Below are 20,325 nucleotides of genomic sequence, written 5' to 3'. Positions count from 1 at the left end.
GGATCAAGGGGGACAGTCAGAACTTTGTCCTCACTTTCAGACAGACCAAGAAGCAGAAGGTAAGTGGGTCCTCCGTGAAGGTAAGGGCTCCAGGCTGCAAGGGGAAGAAAGGGCTGGGGTTCCCCATGACCATCATTCTTTGATGGCGATGGTGATGATGATGGTGGTGGTCATGGTGATGATGATATGACGATGGTAATGGTGATGATGATGATGATATTGATGGTGATGATGACAATGATGATGATGATAATGGTGATGGTGATCATGATGATGGTGATGGTGATGATGATGGTGATGTTGATGATGGCAATGAAAGTTGGCGATGAAGAGGATGATGATAATAATGGTGGTGATGAGGCAGATGATCACTTCTGTCAGTTATTGAATGCTCATTGTGTCCTAAGCCTTCTGCATGATCTCAGCGAATTCTCAGCAGTCTTATGGGGGTAGACACCATCAGTCTGCAGGCAAGGAAACAGGCTCAGAGAGATTTTGGAACTCACAGCTAGCAAATGGCAGAACTTGGGTTTAAGTCTCCATCTAGCTGGCTTTAGAGTCAGTTCCCTGAAACAGTTGGAAGTGCTTACTGGGCCTTTTTCCTCCCACCATCCCTGAGCCAGAGGTACCATCACCTCCCTTTATAGATGAGGGAGTCTCCTCCACTCATCCCAGCTAAGCTATTGCCCCGAGCTCTCACTCAAGGCTGCTTTCACCTTTGTATTTGGTGGGGTAGCTCAGCTCTAACCTTAGTCTCCTATAGCAAGCTAGTGCTGTTAGCACCAGTAGTGCTGTTTGCATGAAACCTATCATTTAAGGGAATTTTTTCATGGCCGATGGTTCCTTTCCTATCTAGAGGTGAGCATACTAGGTGACCTGAAGCTGCATGGAAGGAGGCAATTGTCATTCTGCACCCTCTGCGTGGATCATCCTGGATGTGGCCAGTGGTGGGGGTTGGCGGGCTTCTGAGGGACATTAACAGCCATTGACTGGGAATTGTATCGCAGGAGGAATTATCCAGAGAGGGTGTCCTCACATAGAGGACTCACCTTCGTGTGCCAGGTACTGGGTCAGTCACTGGGGGTTCATCAGGGACCATGCCAGAGAAGGTCCCTGCCCTCCAAGAGGGTCATCAAGAGGTTTTGTGTGAACTTTGCTTATTCTGTGGACTTCGCTGGAGAATTTGAGAGCCCTTTACAGGATTAAAAGCATTCTTATTGTTGTAAGAGACCAATGGTCAAAATCCTCTGTGTGGCCTAAAAAACCCCCAGACATTCTCCAAGATTCACCAGGTTTTTACTGATTTCTCTCTCTGTGTGTCTCTCTCTGTCTCTGTTTCTGTCTGTCTTGCTGTGTTTAACACATTATGACTGGTAGCCATTGTTTGCAAGTGAGACCTCCTCCCCTGATGAGTGTGGACACTCTCCTGGGGAAGCCAGGGTGAATCATTCTGGCCAAGCTCAGACACTGGCTGCTATGTTCCCTCTATGAGTTGTGGGGACATAGGCTGTTAGTTCATGGTTATTTGGGCATGACAGTACCTAGTGTATAGGACTGTTGTGTGCATGCACTAGTAATGTGCTTGAGACTCAGTACACAGTGAGTCCTGTGTGAATGCTTGGCATGTACATGATTAGTCTCTCTCTTTCCCTCCTTGGGCATAACTGCTGACCTGAAGGTGTATCTATGTCTTTCCCAGGAGGGCAAAGGAAATGATAAAAATTCCACAGGAGAGGGAGTAGATTTTGCTGAGTGTGGATACCATGAATGTTGAGGAGTGAGGGGAGATGGGAAGACTGATGAGGCTGTGGCCATGGTCCACGTGATTGCATGAGGAAGAGAATCTCCCAAAAACTGTGTGAAGGTGAAACCAAAACTGTCAGACAAGACTGTATTAAAAATAAAATCAGGGATCCCTGGGTGGCGCAGCGGTTTAGCGCCTGCCTTTGGCCCAGGGCACGATCCTGGAGACCCGGGATCGAATCCCACGTCGGACTCCCGGTGCATGGAGCCTGCTTCTCCCTCTGCCTGTGTCTCTGCCTCTCTCTCTCTCTCTCTCTCTCTGTGACTATCATAAAAAAAAATTACAAAAAAAAAAAATCAGAAGCCCACACGGGCAGGATGAGGAACCAATGGCATTGCCCTTCTGTTCCTCTAGGAGCTTTCCATAGACCAGAAAAAGTAACTCCTCAGACAGGAATCTGGTAAACTCCTGAGTCTCTTATACAGACTGATACAATTAGGGGCTGCCAGAGATTTTGTGCACCTGCCAGAGTTTTGTTACTTTTCGTAATGTTCTTTTTTAAATAAAGTTCTTAAAAAAAGATTTTATTTATTCATGAGAGACACAGAGAGAGAGGCAGAGACATAGGCAGAGGGAGAAGCACACTCTCTGCAGGGAGCCCGATGGGGGACTCAATCCCAGGACCCCGGATCACGACCTGAGCCAATGGTGGATGCTCAACCACTGGGCCATCCAGGCACCACTGTATGATGTTTAACAGTGCCCTTGTCTTCTACCAAGTAGATGCCAATAGAACCTCAAATATAACAACTCAAAATGTTACCATACACAGTCCCCCAGTGGGGGATGGAGGTGCTAAATCATCTCCAGTGGAGAACCACTGATTTGGTTGTCAAAACCAACATTTAAAAAAAATGAGATAAAATAGGCTCAGGACAAACAGAACAAAAAATATTTTGTGTGGAGAAAGTACATTCTTTTATCTGTCATCTACAGAAAAGAGACTCAATCATTAAATGGACTGAATATTATGGAGCACCTACTATGTTTTAGCCACTCTTTCCCATGCCAGACACCACTCCAAAGCAGGCAGAAAAGTACTGACAGATGTGACCCTCTAAGTGGGGCAGACAGACGACAGAAAAGTAAGCAAATAAACCAAGTTACTTCAGATGTGTTTTAGAAATGAAATGAAGTCATAGAGAGGGGCTAGTGTGCGTACATGTTGTGGAGAAGATACTTGAAACCAGGTCATAGAGGAAGAGATCTCTGTGAAGGAGGGGCACCTTAGTTCATATTTTTAAGAAGAGAAGTAAACAGGAGCACAAACATTCAAGAGAAAAATATCTCAAGCAGAGGGAACAGCAAGTGCAAAGGCCCTGAGGCAGGATCAGGCATGGTGGATGCAACTCCATGGAGGAGAGGTCAGAAGGTGGGTGGGCCAGGCCAGTCAGGGCTTTGTGAGCCTTGTAAGCCCCGGGATCTCCTACCAGGCTCATGGGGGCCCTCAGGGAGGGCCCTGCACATGGCATGAGCTTATCTGCTCTGGGCAGCACCCACTGAGGAGACAGAGCCCCGGCAGGTGCAGCTCTGCTCTCCATAGCCTCAGCTCAACCCGTCCCCTCCCGCAGGCTTCCTGCCCGCCACGCCCCCGCCCGGGGCCATGCCGACCGCCTGGGCCCCCCCGGGCGCCCCCGAAGCCCCCCCCTGCGCCAACCAGAGCTGCGTCCCCAGGGAGCTGGTCCTGCTGGGCTTCGCGCACGTGCCCGCGCTGCGGCCGCTGCTCGCCACGCTCTTCCTGGCCATGTTCCTGCTCACGCTGCTGGGCAACGCGCTCATCGTGCTGCTGACCGCCCTGGACCCGGCCCTGCGCGCGCCCATGTACCTGTTCCTGCGCCACCTGGCCCTGGTGGAGATGTGCTTCTCGCTGGACATCGTGCCGCAGCTGCTTCTGACCCTGCTGCGGCCCGGGCGGGGCGTGTCTCCCGCCGGCTGCGCCCTGCAGCTGCTGCTGGTGTTGTCCTGCGTCACGTCCGAGTGCTTCCTCCTGACGACCATGGCCTGGGACCGCTACGTGGCCATCTGCAGGCCTCTGCGCTATGGCGCCATCGTGAGCCCGCGGCTCTGCCACCTGCTGGCCGCCACGTGCTGGCTGGCTGGCGTCCCTGTGTCTCTGGTCTTCACCATCTGGCTGTTCCGCTTCCCCTTCTGCGGGCCCCGAGGCATCCGCCACTTCTTCTGTGACATCGCGCCTCTGCTGAGCCTGGTGTGTGCAGACACCAGAGTCTTCGAGGCCAACGTGTTGGCGGCCACGGTGCTGGTTATCATGGTTCCCTTCTGTCTGATAGCCGCGTCCTACACCAAGATTCTGGCCACCGTGCTGCGGATGCCATCTGCCAGGGGGCGCCACAAGGCCCTGTCCACGTGCGCCTCTCACTTCGTCGTGGTGCTTCTGTTTTATGGCACCACGGGGGTCATCCACTTGCGACCCAAGGCCAGCTACTCCCCGGAGAGCAAGCAGGTGGTGTCCTTGTCCTACACCCTGGTAACCCCCATGCTCAACCCCCTCATCTACAGCCTTCGAAACAAGGAGGTGAGGGCTGCCCTGGGACGCGTGTGTTGCCATGGCCAGGAATCTGGACCCCATGAATGACTTCTTCAGGAATTGTTGATGGATGTTTGACACGGATCTATGTGCAAATATATCATACAGTGCTCTGACTTTTTTCTGGAAAACTCTATTGTTTTCCTCTTCCGGTCATGGTGGTGCTGGTTCCACCTTCCTGTCCAAGAAAAGGCTCGTGGCAGAGCATTCAATCCCTGATTACTATTATTTGGTAGTGGTGGATAAATGAACCTAATTGGGCCAACTAGAGTGTATTATTAGTAAGTGCCACAAGAGTACTGCATGGAAAACCATCCTAGAATGTACTGTATTAAAACATGTCACATATTGCTGTTAATCGTCAATCAGCTGAGGGTTAGCTAATTTGGGTTGGTGTCATCTGGGTGGTTCTTCTGATCTTGGCTCATGCCCATGAGTGCTCACCATCATAGGCTTGGTTTAGCTAGAAGACCCTCTGGTCCACACATTTCCCATTTTTCTCCTGGGAACAGAGCTCTGGCATGGTTTTTCTCATTACAATAGCTGAATGAGAAGGCTCCCTTGTTCAAATGATTTTCAAAGCTATGGTCATGTGCCACCCAATAAGATACCATTAGTCAATGCAAGTCACATGGCCATATCCAAAGTCATGGGGTAAGGAAATACACTCTGTGTCTTTGTGGGAGGAACTCTAAGATTATAAGACAAACGCTATCGATAAAGGGAGGACTAAGTAGTTAGGGGCTTTAGATCTTAACTTTGGAGAGCCAGACACTGAGATTTTTGTTCAAACTTCTCTTTGTTCATAGCTGTTAAGGATGTAAGCTTGTAGAGGCAATCAGCTATCTGGTCTTCTGGTCTTTAACAGAGGAGTTCCTGCTTGATAATGGAGTCATTGCAAAGAAAATCAGAACCAATGGTGGTGGGTGGGGGGAAAGATGTGGTTCTGATTTTGTCGAGTTTCTGGATCCAGCCATGCCCAAAGTGTGTCTTGCCCTTAGGAATTCCTCTTAGGTGAACGAGTAAATTTGTCTTTTATTTAAGCCAATTTGGGTTGATGTCCTATCCTTCTCAGTGCCCTGATTTACTGATCTCTAATAACTAGCCTGGTACACGAATTACGTTATTTCTTCTCTAAAGCTCAGTAAGAATATTTTTTTGAATATGGGTAAATACATCAGAGGAGAAGTTTCTTCCCTTCAGTTTATGGGCTACTTTTGAAGGGATCTAGTTTTTCTAGAAGACAAACCTGGATCTGAATTGTCTCTCTTTATTTTCTTGGTTGTACAAACTAGGATTTGACTTTCCTGAGCCTCAGTCTTCTCATCTGTGAAGCGGGAATAGTAGCCATACTTCCTACACTGAGTTGTTACCATTAAACAAAGAGATGTATGGAAGCATCTAGCACAGTGCTTGGAACACAGTTGGTGCTCAGTTAATGGTCTCCATTCATTATTCACATAGCTATCCTCATAGATTAGAAACCCAGAAGCTCCACCCTTGGAAGGTAATGTACTATAGTACTCCCAGGATGCTGGATTTGGTGTTAAGGGACTTGGAGTTGGATGGACTAAAACCCTTCAATGTGGGTTGTTGGACTAGTCTCTCTGAGGCTCAGTTTCACCCTGTATAAACAGGAAAGGGTGTGAGGAATAACCCCTGCCCTGCCACCACTCAGGATTACGGTGGTAATCTAATATGACAAACAGTATAAAAATACAACTACTGCACCAGACTGAATGAGTTTCTGTTCTTTGTCATCAGACCAGTTCTGCCAATGCTTTCATCTTCCCAGGTGTCTTCTCCTTAATTTGGCATCAAACAACAAACAAGTCAGGCACTTCTCGAGGCTCTCAGGACACTGTGGTGAATAATGTAATATAGTCTGTGCCCTCATGACCTTTCAGGAATGCACAGCATTTTTTAAAGATGTGGTTCAGAAACACCTGGGGTGGTCGTTCAGCATGGAGATGTCAAACCCAGGCTGGGCCCCACCCAATCTATCAAATCAGAAACTTTGTGCTCACAGTCCAGGAATATGTATTCATGCAAACATAAGTCCTGGGTGATTCCAATATAAGGATATGGATCTACTAGTTTAGCAGATCCCTATTAGAAGGGAGAGGGCAAAGAAGGCCAACACATCAACCCCAATGCAAATACTAAAGGGAAAGTGGTCTACAATCTAACCAAACTCTTTTTCCTACTTTGAAACTCTGAGTCTTCACCGCTGAAATCTGCTTGACCTACTTCTTTGGACAATTGTGACCAAGACTAGGAACTTCAGTACTACTATCCTTTGAAATATAGAAGTGGTCATGTTGTGCCCAAGATTGCGAATCCGGGAAACCACCAAGGAGCTGACACCGATGCAAACACACGAGGGTTTATTTACAAGCTCGAGCTTGGGTCCAAGTATACCCGACACAGCGGAGCAGGGACTTGGACCCCAAGGTGGGTTTCAGCTTAGTTTTAAGGGCTGGTCTAGGGGACCTCCAGAAGGGGTGGAGGAATTTCTCAAGTTCTGTTTACATTCTGATATGGGGCCTTCCAGGGCATTGGGCTCTGTTCTCATTATAATATGGGGCTTCTTGCCCTTGGCTTGGGCTCTGTTCTTATTCTAATATGAGGCTTTCTAGGGCGTTAAGCTGTAAGCTGTTTTCTTTTTTTTTATTTTTTATTTTTATTTTTATTTTTTTTTATTGGTGTTCAATTTACTAACATACAGAATAACACCCAGTGCCCGTCACCCATTCACTCCCACCCCCCGCCCTCCTCCCCTTCTACCACCCCTAGTTCGTTTCCCAGAGTTAGCAGTCTTTACGTTCTGTCTCCCTTTCTGATATTTCCCACACATTTCTTCTCCCTTCCCTTATTTTCCCTTTCCTATTATTTATATTCCCCAAATGAATGAGAACATATAATGTTTGTCCTTCTCCGACTGACTTACTTCACTCAGCATAAGCTGTTTTCTTCCTGGAACTGAGGTAATGTAAATTTCAGCTCTTATTCACAGGGGCCTGGGATGGCTGTACTTGTGCTAACGCTGAACTTAAAGTGGAATGGCCTTAAAATTTTCTCGGCCTCCACAGTCATTGAACCATCAACCCCGTCCCCAGTGCAGTTGTGGAGAGGAAGAGGTAAAAGGCTGAGCCTCCTGGCATCCGATAAGCCACCACTTTCCTCAGCCATAGGGCATCTCTCATGAGATCCGTTGATTCTCCTGCTGTGTACTCATTCCCCCTTCCTGATAACTGTATGTGGATTTGTCTTTGGGAAACTATATGGACCATATTCCCTACAGTCTTTTGTCTTTGGCAGTTTGATCAAAGTACTTCCCTCAACAACAACAACAACAACAACAACAAAGACCCAAAGTGCTTCCCTCTGCCCTCACCGTATACAGGGTGTTGATTTGGTATCCCTAAACTAAACCATTCCAGCACTTTCTCCCTGGAATTGGATTACTGAGTGAAACAAGCACAGAATATGGAACTGACTTTTCTCTATGGTGGCCTAGTACTTCTTATCTGGTTTACCAAAACTCTCCTGGTCCATGATCCTGGAAAAATATGGTTCTTCATCAACCCTGCAGTATCCAACCACTTTCTTGGCTTAAGTGATCCAGTTAGCTTCTCTTTTTAGCAACCAAAGGACTTAAAATGATACAGCATCGGGCTGTTTCCCTGCCTGACACTGCAGTTCTGGGTTTGGCCTGGACCCAATGGTTGCCAAAGTCACTTTAAAAAGCTCTTCTCAAGGGATGCCTGGGTGGCTCAGTGGTGAGCATCTGCCTTCTGCTCAGGTTATGATCCTGGGGTCCTAGGATCGAGTTCCGCATCGAGCTCCCCAAAGGGAGCTTGCTTCTCCCTCTGCCTATGTCTCTGCCTCTCTCTGTGTCTCTCATGAATAAATTTTTACAAATCTTTAAAACATTCTTCTCAAGGATGTGGAGAAAGGGGAACCCTCTTGCACTGTTGGTGGGGAATGTGAACTGGTGCAGCCACTCTGGAAAACTGTGTGGAAGTTCCTCAAAGAGTTAAAAATAGAGCTCCCCTATGACCCAGCAATTGCACTGCTGGGGATTTACCCCAAAGATACAGATGCAGTGAAATGCCGGAGCACCTGCACCCCGATGTTTATAGCAGAAATGTCCACAATAGCCACACTGTGGAAGAAGCCTCGGTGTCCATTGAAAGATGAATGGATAAAGAAGATGTGGTCTATGTATACAATGGAATATTAGTCAGCCATTAGAAACGACAAATACCCACCATTTGTTTCAACGTGGATAGAACTGGAGGGTATTATACGGAGTGAAGTAAGTCAATCGGAGAAGGACAAACATTATATGGTCTCATTCATTCGGGGAATATAAAAAATAGTGAAAGGGAATAAAGGGGAAAGGAGAGAAAATGAGTGGGAAATATCAGAGAGGGTGACAGAACATGAGAGACTCCTAAATCTGGGAAACGAACAAGAGGTAGTGGAAGGGGAGGTGGGTGGGATGATGGAGTGACTGGGTGAAGGGCACTGAGGGGGGCACTTGACGGGATGAGCACTGAGTGTTACATTATATGTAGGCAAATCGAACTCCAATAAAAAAATATATACAACCCCCCCCCCACTCTTCTCAAGATGTTCTTGGGTTTTTTGTCCTTCTCACCAATGTTTCAGGTTCTTCCTGAAAACATGACCCAGGGGCAATTGCATAGTTGAGTTGGTTGGGCATCTGCCTTCAGCTCAGGTCATGATCTCAGGGTCTTGGGATCAAGCCCCACATTGGGCTTCCTGCTCAGCGGGGAGTCTGCTTCTCCCTCTCCCAATGCCCCTCTGCTCATGCTCTTTCTTTCTTTCTTTCAAATAAATAAATAAAATCTTAAAGAAAGAAAACATGACCCAGGGATCCCTGGGTGGCGCCTGCCTTTGGCCCAGGGCGCGATCCTGGAGACCCGGGATCAAATCCCATGTCGGGCTCCCAGTGCATGGAGCCTGCTTCTCCCTCTGCCTGTGTCTCTGCCTCTCTCTCTCTCTCTCTCTCTCTCTCTCTGTGTGTGTGACTATCATAAATAATAAATAAAAAATTAAAAAAGAAAAGAAAACATGACCCAATTGGTACTAGATTTAAGAACCTCATGGCTTCATAAACCCTGACTTTTGAGTTCTAGTCTCCAACTAAGACCCTCCAACAACCAAAGAGCACAAAAAACTTTTGGGACACTTGGTTCCAGGCCACCATTCTCCCAGATCCCTCCTCTTACCTCCTGTTTCCTCCATCCCTGGATGTATCATGAGAAAGCCTTCTGAAGTCAAGAATGAGACCCAGAACTTTCTAGGAAGTGGAAAGCAGACCTCTAGTTTTATCCTACCCCCTCCCCATCATCAAACATCCCTGGAGTATGCACTGAGTTAAGACCTGTGCTTGCCTCTGTGGACACAGAAAGAAAAGGCAAATTTCTTCTTTTGAAATAACTCCTTGAGGACACATAAGATAAAAAAGTCACAATTTAGTGTGAAGGACGTTGTAGTAGCAATGCACTAAGTCATTATTTTGAGCATTGGGATGGAGATGAACTAGTATGTATTGAATATCTACTAAGTGTCAATCACCACACTGGACATGTGATGCATATTTGCTAATATAATTTTCCAAAAGATGTTTTGGTTTAATACCTGTCTCATGGTATGAGCACCGGGTGTTATTCTATATGTTGGCAAATTGAACACCAATAAAAAATAAATTTATAAAAAATAAAAAATAAAAAAAATACCTGTCTCGTGGCAATAATAATAATATTGCTTCCAAATGTGGGGTATTTAATTTGCACTGAGCTCAGAGACTTATATGCCTTAAATAATTTTATCCTCTCAATGACCCTGGGAAGAAGGAAGGGTTATCTTATAGGGAGATTCAGAATGGGAGTAAATCATGAAAGTCCTGCAGCTATGAGATTTGAGTCAAGAACTAAATATCATCTGTCAGGCTTCAACTCTACAGAACATTTCCACAACCTCATTTGGAGGGTGTTTAACCAACACTGACCGATCACCCACGTGGTCCCAGAAGTGATTACATCACACCATCCTGTTTTATCAGAGAAGGGAACTAATTCTATGTGGCTAGAGACGAGAGAAGGTTAATATTTTTCAAAGACTGAAGTTTCATGTGAAATTTAAAGGGTTGAATTGAATTTCATTGTGAGAAAAGGTAATCTCTTGTCAGAAAGAATAGTTTGGGCAAAGTTCCTCAGGAGTCAATGTACTTTGGATCTCTGGATATTTGTGTGAGCAAGGATAAAGGTGTGGAAAGAGTCACACAAATATCTTAAGGGTGGATATAAAGGTTATAGTGATTCTAATTGTGGAAAGATGTATATAACATAAAATTTGACCTTGTTAACCATCTTTAGGTGTACAGTTCTCTGGCATTAAGCACATTCACCTCTTGTGCAACCATCACTGCAACCCATCTCCAGAACACTTCATCTGGGAAAATGGGAGCTCTGTAGCCATTGTACACTAACTCCCCATTTCTCTCTCCTCTGGCCCCTGGAATCCACCATTCTACTCTCTTTTTCTAGGAATTTGACTCCTCTAGGCACCTCATATAAGTGACATCACACAACATCTGTCCTTTTGTGACTGGCTTATTTCACTTAGCATAGTCTTCAAGATTCATCTGTGTAGTAGCAGCATGTGTCAGAATTTCCTTCCTTTTTATGGATAGTTGAATTCCATTCTCTGTATATATTACATTTTGCTTATCATTGCCTCCATCCATGTACACTTGGATTGTTTCCATCTTTTGGCTATTGTGAGTATACTGCTATGAACACAGAGATGCAGATACCCATTCCTGCCATTACTTTCAATGGGCAGCATTGTCTTAGCCTCCAATTTCTACTGGAAAGTCTTCTCCTGTAGTCCTCAGATGCATTAGCTCTTCTCAGAACAAGTTATGAACATGTGTTTCCATAACCAAACTTATCAACCAAAGGCAGGAACAATTTACCACTTATCTTTATGCCCCAGGACCAAAACACAAGACAGGGCATTTGGGAAGAAATCAATGTATGATGGCCTGAACTGAGAGTGGCTCTGAGGCTCCTCCTCCCCTTAAGCCTCCAAAGAGTGTCAGTAGAAGTGTTTTTCTTCTTCTTCTTTTTAAAGATTTTATTCATCCATTCATGAAAGACACACACACACACACACACACAGAGAGAGAGAGAGAGGCAGAGACACAGGCAGAGGGAGAAGCAGGCTCCATGCAGGGAGCCTTACGTGGGACTCAACCCCGGGTCTCCAGGATCATGCCCTGGGCCAAAGGCAGGCGTCAAACCACTGAGCCACCCGGGCTGCCCATAAGTGCTTTTCCCATCAACTATTCTCCAAGTCTGCAGAGACCAGAGGAGGTCTCTGAGGTCCAGAGCTCCAATTTAAGCTGGCATCCCTGCTTCCTTTTCACCATGAGGAGAGTCAACTCAGCAACTTAGAGCATTCAGAACTACGAAGAAGGTGAAACAAGGGTGGGGAAGTGGATGCCTCATTCAGGACCAACAACAGCTTTCCAATGTGGACTGAAAAGTGACTCTATTCTTCAACATCTCCTCCTCCAGGTAGGAGCTGAATGCACCTGAGCATCTGAGCCTCTTCCAGGGGCAGCATCAGCAAGAACGGATCTGAAGCTGCTGTCCTTTGACCATCATATGGGGAGACCAAATGTTATTCTTTGGCGGTGAGGACAAGGAACAGCAGAAAGAAACTTTCTTTTATAGAATATCCAAAGTATACCAGGCACTGACTTTGAATGCTTTAGAAAAGTATTCAGTTACTTTTAACTGATGTAACCCCCAATTAGTACTTATCCATAATTGTGTATTAATTTATGAGGCAGATTTAAACAGATTGAGTGACTTTCTTGCTTGGAAGTTCTTGAACACTTTGAGGCTAATACCAGGTTGGTTCATGCCCATATAGCCATCACTTTTGGTGTATTGCTTCTTTGCACAAAGCCCCTTACTTAATAAATAACTACCGTTAAACACTTTACCAGCCAAGGGTCTGTCTTCTCATGAGAGGAATTCTGAGTTTCATTTAGAACAACAGATTGAAACCCACTTCTGTATAACTTTGAGCTCAAGCTTCAGCCACAACATTATGTTGTCTCTCTTTTGACAGTGAGGAAATTAAATAGCTCAGGAGGGAGATGGTTATCTATATTTTTAAGTAACACACAACAGAAATTAAGTAGAACGCTCAAGGAGCCAGATAGAGAAAGCTCCATGGCCCAGATTGCTGTGGGGACCAGGAATGTTCTCTTACTGACCACCATATCTCCTTCGAACCTAGCACACACAGTCTTAGCAAAGAATTCCTGGATAACAACTATCTTTGAGATGGTATATCTAGATATTTTTGAATATCTAGTTTTGGGATTTGGGATGCTAATGTGCCTTCAGGGGTGCACTCACTGGTTTTGCTGCAGGTTATCCAGGGATCTCTTAGTTCATCTGAAGTCCTAAGTTAGGAAAGGCAACTCAGAAAAGGATCTTTGGAGGAGGTATGTATTGAGTGGATACGGATAAGAGGATAATGAAGATCAGACGCAGAGCCAAAAAGAGGGGGAGCAAGAAATCTCAGTTGGGGGGAAGGACTGGGATGGAATGGGAAATGAAAGGTGAGTGGACTCCAATCCAGGAAGTGTTTACTGGGGTGCAAGTTCTGCTTGACAGCTCTAAAGCGAGTCGGTGGAGTCACACCCCTGATCCTTGGCTGCCCACCTACATTCATGCAGTAATATACACATGTATGTCCTCAGGGCGAAATTATCCTATGATCCTCATGCCTTTGCACAGAACCTTAGGATCTACAAATCCGGCCTCTTGGAAGGCTCTGATGCTCTGAGTCTTACAGGTCTCTGCTAACATAATTTGAGAGGCTCTCAGGTCACCTTCCATCCCTAACGTTGCTGTGCAGGGTAAACATCTTTCTTATGAACATTTGGCAGATACTGACCTCTGTCATTAGTTTATCCTCAATTATTTCTGCTTATGTAGCCGTGAACTGCTATCTAAGGGCCCCCTGTAACTTGGAATTGTTTTTGGTGGTGGTGGTGGTGGTGGTGGTTTGTGTGTTCATCGACTCTTTCTCAAAGGAAGTCAGTGGCCATAGACCTGGACTATCTTCTTTACCCATGCATTCCCAATAGCTAGCATACAAAGGGAGGTTCATTGAATGCCATTGAATGAATTCTGTGAATGATAGATAGCCTTATAGTCAGAATTCTCCAGCTGGATCACTTGTCGGCTCTTTACTTCCCATGTCCCAGGTGCAGACTTTTCAGGCTTGACTGTAAAGATGAAATGGAATGGGACTAGACAGCATAAATGTCTGCCCAGCTGTGTTACCTTCTTTGTGTTATGTCCTGGCAGTGTGGTCTTGGGCAAGTGAATGTATCTGTTTGGGCTCCATACCTGTCTTATGGCATAAAACCAATGTATATAAGTAGGATTGATGGCAAGTAAATAATGCATACAAGGCACTCAATGAGTTGTGGAAGTATCAATTATGAGATCATATATCCTCTTGTGTCTTAACAATTTTTTTTCCTGTCAGCTTCGATTTTCTGAAATGTATCAGTGTGAAAATAACACCTATGTGTATTTGCAGTCCCTCACATTGATACAATGAGTGTTATTTGCGACCTTCTGCTGAAAGACATGTCAGTCTTTTGGGGGATTCCTCCCTCTGTGCTCTTCTTGAACACCATCATTGGTGACCTACAATACAATTATCAAAATAAGTTTACATTGAGAAGAGGAACCTTTTCAAACAAGGGAGCTGGCAGTCTTGCTCTACTCCAGATTTTTAAAAATACTCCCAAATTCCTATGCAAAGTATACAAAGAGGGGAAAAAAGAACTTTTTTTGGAACAGAAATAACAATCCTAATTTCTTATTTGCTATACCAATTCTCATCTACTGCCTTATTTATTGTAACAACCTTATCGGAGGCCAGTGATTTTCTCCCAATTTTCAGGCAGTCTGATTATATAAAGATTCAGACTTAGGAAGACCAATCAGAGTAATGACGGTGATCTCATGCTCAGAGTTTGTCTATTCTCCAAAGTCTATTCAGCGTTTGTCTGTAAAAGTCAATTTCCAACAGAAGCTGGGCTAGCCCAGTCCTAGGGTTTCACTCACTGTGAACATACTCCCTATTTTTTTTTCTAACTAAGTGTCTTTGAAGAGACCAGAACGTCAATACACTTTATTTGTCTCTCTGCAGATGGAGAGTTCTCTGGAGTTGGGCAACATGACCAGAGTCCAGGAGTTTGTCTTGCTGGGTTTGTCCACCAGGCCGGGCATAAGGAATGCCCTGTTTGCTGTCTTCCTGACCCTCTACCTGCTGACCCTCCTGGAAAACACCCTCATCATCTACCTCATCTGCAGTCACAGCGAGCTCCACAAGCCCATGTACTTCTTCTTGGGTAACCTGAGCTGCCTAGAGATGTGCTATGTGTCAGTGACCATGCCCAGTCTGCTCCTGGGGCTTTGGACTGGACCCTGCCATGTACCCTTCACAGCCTGCATGACCCAGCTATTCTTCTTTATAGTCCTCATCTGCACGGAGTGCACCCTCCTGGCCTCCATGGCCTATGACCGCTACGTGGCCATCTGCCGCCCACTCCACTACCCACTGCTCATGAGGCCCCAGGTCTGCCTGGGCTTGGCCTTGTCTTCATGGATTGGGGGGCTGCTGGTCTCAGTGGTCAAGACATCTTGCATTGCCAGCCTGTCCTGCTGTGGCCCCAATGTCCTCAACCAATTTTTCTGTGATGTCTCCCCTCTGCTCAACCTGTCTTGCACCCACGTGGCCCTGACGGAGCTGGTGGACTTCATCTCTGCCATCGTCATCTTCTGTGGAACACTGTTGGCAGCATTAGCCTCCTACTCAGCCATCGTGGTGGCTGTGCTCCTCATGCCATCAGCCGCTGCCCGACGCAAGGCCTTTTCCACCTGTGCCTCCCACCTGATTGTGGTGGGCATCTTCTACTCAGCAGCCCTCTTCATCTACTGCCGTCCCAGCCGTATCAAATCCATGGACCTCAACAAGGTGCTGTCAGTCATCTACACGGTAGTCACGCCCATGTGCAACCCCATCATCTACTGCCTGAGGAACAAAGAGGTCCATGTGGTGCTTCGGAAAACTCTCCACTGGCCTTGAACATGGTCTTGAATAATTGGACCTCTCATCTCCTGATTGAAAAACTTCTATGGCCACGCAATTCCAAACATAATACTGACAGGCCAAAGAAAAACTGCAGGAATATGTTTCCCATCTCACAAACAATGAGTTCATTTCAATCAGTAATAAAATCTGAATTACCCATGGAAGAAGTGAACAATGTCTATGAGAAAGCAAGTCATCGCTGATGAATGATGAGTGACTGGTAACTCACATGACAAGATGGTCAACTTTATTAGTAAACCTAGAAATCCAAATTTAACAACCCCATCATTTTATTCTTAGAATGACAAATACTTAACAAATGTTTCTATATGGTTCCCACAAGTAGAGATAGATGATATATAGGAGGATCTTCACAGCATCTTTGTATTGAAAAAAATCAGAAACAACCTAATATCCACCAAGTGGATGGATTAGGTACATTTTATTCATTCTGAGGTAAACACTGGGGTGACTAAATAAAAGGAAATAGATTTATGTCTTTGACATGGCAATATGGCATATATATAATTAAGATAGGGCTTTTATCTCAATCTTTTCCCCATTCGTTTGTACTAGCTATTACCCATCTATACTATTTTTAAGGTTTTAATTAATTAATTAATTAATTAATTAATTTGAGAGAGGGAGAAGGCACATGTGTGCATGAGCAGGCGGAGGGACAGAGGGAAAGAGAGAGAATCTCGAACAGACTCTGTGCTGATCATGGAACTGAGCCTCGGGACCTTGAGATCATGACCTGAGTGGAAATCAAGAGTTGGATACTTAACCAAATGAGCCACCCAGGCACCTGCCCTACCTATATTCATTTTTTAAAAGATTTTATTTATTTGATAGAGAAATAGTGAGAGAGAGCATGAGCAGTGGGTAGGTGGAGAGGGAGAAGTAGACTCCCCACTGAGCAGGAAGCCCAATGCAGGGCTCGATCCCAGGCTCCTGGGATCATGATCTGAGCTGAAGGCTGATGCTTGACCGACTGAGCCACCCAGGCACCCCAATAGTGCCTTTTCATAAATAGAAGCTTCCAATTTTGGTGAAATATAAATTATCAGTACTTAAATTTATACCTCTTACTTTTTTTAAGATTTTATTTATTTATTCATAAGAGACAGAGACAGAGACAGAGACAGAGAGAGAGAGAGAGAGAGAGAGAGGCAGAGACACAGGCAGAGAGAGAAAGAGGCTCCACGCAGGAAGCCTGATGCGGGACTTGATCTCGGGTATCCAGGATCACACCCTGGGCTGAAGGCGGCGCTAAACCTCTGAGACGCCTGGGCTGCCCTATAGTTATTACTTTTGACAGCTTAATAAAATTTACCTATTTCCCTGTCACATAAAACCATTTCCTACATGGTTTATAACTTTAGCTTTCTAATTTGTGTGTATAATGCCACTCAAAAAATGTGTGTGTGCATGTGCATGTGTGAGGTGTGAGTTGAACTTTACTTTTTCCGCACATAATCCAGTTTTACGAAAATGGTTGTTGGAAAGACTCTCCCATTAAATTGCATTGCATCTTTGTCAAAAATCAGATTGAGTAGGGACGCCTGGGTGGCTCAGTGGTTGAGCGTCTGCCTGTGGTTCAGGTCGTGATCCCAGGGTCCTGGGATCGAGTCCTGCATCGGGCTTCTTGCAGGGAGCCTGCTCCTCCCTCTTCCTGTGCCTCTGCCTCTGTCCGTGTCTCTCATGCATAAATAAATAAAATCTTTTTTAAAAAATCAGATTGAGTATAAGAATGTGGCTCTATTTCAAGACTCTGTTTTATTCTCTATCAATCTATTTTTCTGTTAGCTCACCAATATGAGCTTGTCTGGATTACTGGGATGTAATTGTATGAATTAACATCAGGAATTCTAAGTCCTCCCACTTTGTTCTTTTTCAAGATAGCGGTGGCTTTTCTAGGCTCTTTACATTACCATATAAATTTTAGATTCAGCTATGCATTTTTATAAAAATTACCTTTGAGATCATAATTATGATTGCACTGAATCTAGAGATAATTTTTGGGGGAATTGATATTTTCCACAATGCTGAGTCTTTCAAATCATAAATACAGTATACTTTTCCCTTTATTTGGCACTTAAAATCTTTTGGGGTGTAGTTGACCCATGTTACACTAGTTTCAGGTGCATAACACAGTGAATCCACAAATTCAAACATTTTGCTGTGCTCACCACAAGTGTAGCTGCCATCTGTCACTATGCAACATATTCCAATACCATTGGCCATATTCCCTGTGCTGTACCTTTCATCCCCATGACTTATCCATCCATAACTGGAAGCCTGCGCCTCCTGCACCCCTTCACCAATTTACCCCACCCCACCCCCACCTCCCCTCTGGTAACCATCCATTTGTTCTCTGTGTTTGCAGGTCTGATTCTGCTTTTTGTTTGTTTATTCCTTTTCATTTTTTAGATTCCTCACAGGGGTGAAATCGAGTGGTATTTTGTCTTCCTCTGTCTGACTCATTTCACTGAGCATAATCCCCTCCAGGTCCATCTATGTTGCCTCAAATAACATGATCTCATCTTCTTTTTCTTTTAATGTCTGCATAATATTCGAGTGAGTATGTATGTGTGCACACCCAGGTGTGTATACTTACACACCACACCTATCCTTACTCATTCACGTATGGATGGACTCTTAGAGTGCTCCAGTAGTTAGCACTTTAATCTTTAACCTTCCTGCCAGCAGTGTTTCAGACCATTTACTGTGGAGGGCGTGTGTATCGTTTGTTAAATTTATTTCCATGTATTTAGTGTTTTCAATACTTTTGTATGTTTAATTGTAAATTTTACTTTCCAATTGCCACATGTAGTATTCAGAAACAAAATTGGTTTCTGTGCATTTGTCCTGTATCCTACAATCTTCACAATCTCATATATTAGCTACAAATCCTTTGTACTGGATTTTCAGTATAAATACTCAGTATAGGATTTTCAGTATAAATACTCATGCTATCTGCAAATAACAATAATTTTTCTTCTTTTCTTTTTCCAACCTGTGTCCCTTTTATTTCTCTCTTCCAGCATCATGTGTATTTTATTCACTCAGCCCTATGAGCTGCAGATCCATGAGTGCTGAGTGGGTTCCTGTGGGTCTTCTGCCGGTCCTGTTGAAACAAACACTGGGCATAGACTGGACATGGTGTACTCTCCAGTTACCTTCTGTATAGCTCATCTATAAAGCCTGTAACAGTGGCTGGAGTAAGGGGTGAGTCTAAGAGGATTGTAAAGGACAGCACAATGCAATCTGCTGCTGTTACAGACGCCCCAAATCTCTGCACCTCAACATGCTGAGATTTATTTCTCACCAGCGCCTTAATTTGGTGCAGCTTGCCAAGGGGTGCTCTCCTTCCTGCAGTTGCCCAGGGACCTAGGGTCTTTCCTGATAACACCTGTTATCCTCCAGAGCCTTGGGGCTCACCACTTAAAATTTTATTTGTAGACAAGCAGGGAAAGAGAGAAGGAGAGGAAGTGAGAACCATCATCCAAGGTTTGAAGGGCCAGGTCTGGCATTTATATGCATCACTGCTGTCCACATGTCACGATTTAGTCAGATGGTCATACCAAGATTTAGTCACATGGTCATACCAGGGTGCAAAGGATGCTGGGAGATGTAGTTTAGCAGCATGCTCCTGATTCAGCCGCATCACTGATAAGCACACAAATATGCATGGTAACTGTAGTGTCACTTTTCAGCTATGGGCTCTTAAAAAAAGGAGACAATTTAAGCAAATGAGTATAATTAAAGGGGTATAAAACAAGCATTCTCAGATATCTTTGATGGGAATGTAAATCCATGCAATATTTTTAGATGGTAGTTTTGTAATATGTATAAAAATTTTAAATGTATGTTGACCGATAATTCTACTTCCTTACATGTGTCGTATGGATATATTTCTATACATGGGCAAAAATAAGCATGCCAGTATATCTATGGAAGCAATGTTTGCACTAGCAAAAACTGGACAACTATAAAAATATCCATCAATAAAGGGCTTATAAATCACATTATGGTCCATTACAGGCCAACCCCATCCCAGACTTTTCTTCCTTCCTCTACCACTTCCCTCTTACCAGTTATCCTTATATAGTCCACGATCAAGTATTCCAAAGTTAAAACAATTTGCATTAAAGAAAACCTTTGTCCAGGTCAGAGTCCAGGTATTAATTAGGCTTTTCCTCACAAAATCAACGAACATTTCATTGCAAAGAATACAGACATAAATGACAGAGTACCATCTCTGAATGAAGTCCCAGTTTAGTGGTGCAAGAAAAAAGTAAAGAGGGACTCATAATAAAGTTAATAAGAACTATATTAGTGTCAGAACTAAGCAGTTTTTACTCTCAAGGGAAAGAATTGACATTCATTGATTGCTGTGTGTCCACTACTATGCTAGATCTGTACACATCTCTGTTAATTTATATTTACATCAGCTCCGAGAAGTGTATTTGGTCTCCATTTCACAGGTTTCAATAATAGCGATCAATAGCTACCACTTACTGAGCTCCTAGTAAGTACCGGGGATTGGAGTAAGTGCTTTACATGCATTGATTAGCATGTAGTCTTCATGAGAACTCGTGTGGGTGAGTATGATCGTCACCATTTTGCCTATGGGCAATCCGTAGCCTAGAGGCGAAAAGACGTGTTTTATTTATTTATTTATTTATTTATTTTTTTTATTTATTTATTTATTTATTTTTATTGGTGTTCAATTTACTAA

General features: G+C 44.4%; 2 protein-coding genes across 2 annotated transcripts in view; both read left to right on the top strand.

Moving 5' to 3' along the window:
- Positions 1-16,156, top strand: part of LOC112644961 (olfactory receptor 5-like) — a 37,656-nt gene extending 21,500 nt beyond the window's left edge. The window contains exon 2 of the mRNA XM_049100257.1: positions 14,637-16,156. Coding sequence (XP_048956214.1) covers positions 14,637-15,575 — 939 coding nt within the window. The 3' untranslated portion in view covers positions 15,576-16,156. The remainder of the gene's footprint in view (positions 1-14,636) is intronic.
- On the top strand, positions 280-5,397 carry LOC112643668 (olfactory receptor 10A7-like). Its single transcript, XM_025421825.3, has 2 exons — positions 280-376; positions 3,376-5,397. The coding sequence occupies exons 1-2, from the start codon at positions 280-282 to the stop codon at positions 4,395-4,397; spliced, it is 1,119 nt and encodes a 372-aa protein (XP_025277610.2). The 3' UTR covers positions 4,398-5,397.
- Positions 16,157-20,325: the final 4,169 nt, after the last annotated feature.

Source organism: Canis lupus, chromosome 1 (genome assembly GCF_003254725.2).
Source record: "Canis lupus dingo isolate Sandy chromosome 1, ASM325472v2, whole genome shotgun sequence".
In the NCBI taxonomy this organism is placed as follows: Eukaryota; Metazoa; Chordata; class Mammalia; order Carnivora; family Canidae; genus Canis; species Canis lupus.
Note: the sequence above shows the minus strand (reverse complement) of the source record. Positions and strands in the feature narration are given on the sequence as shown.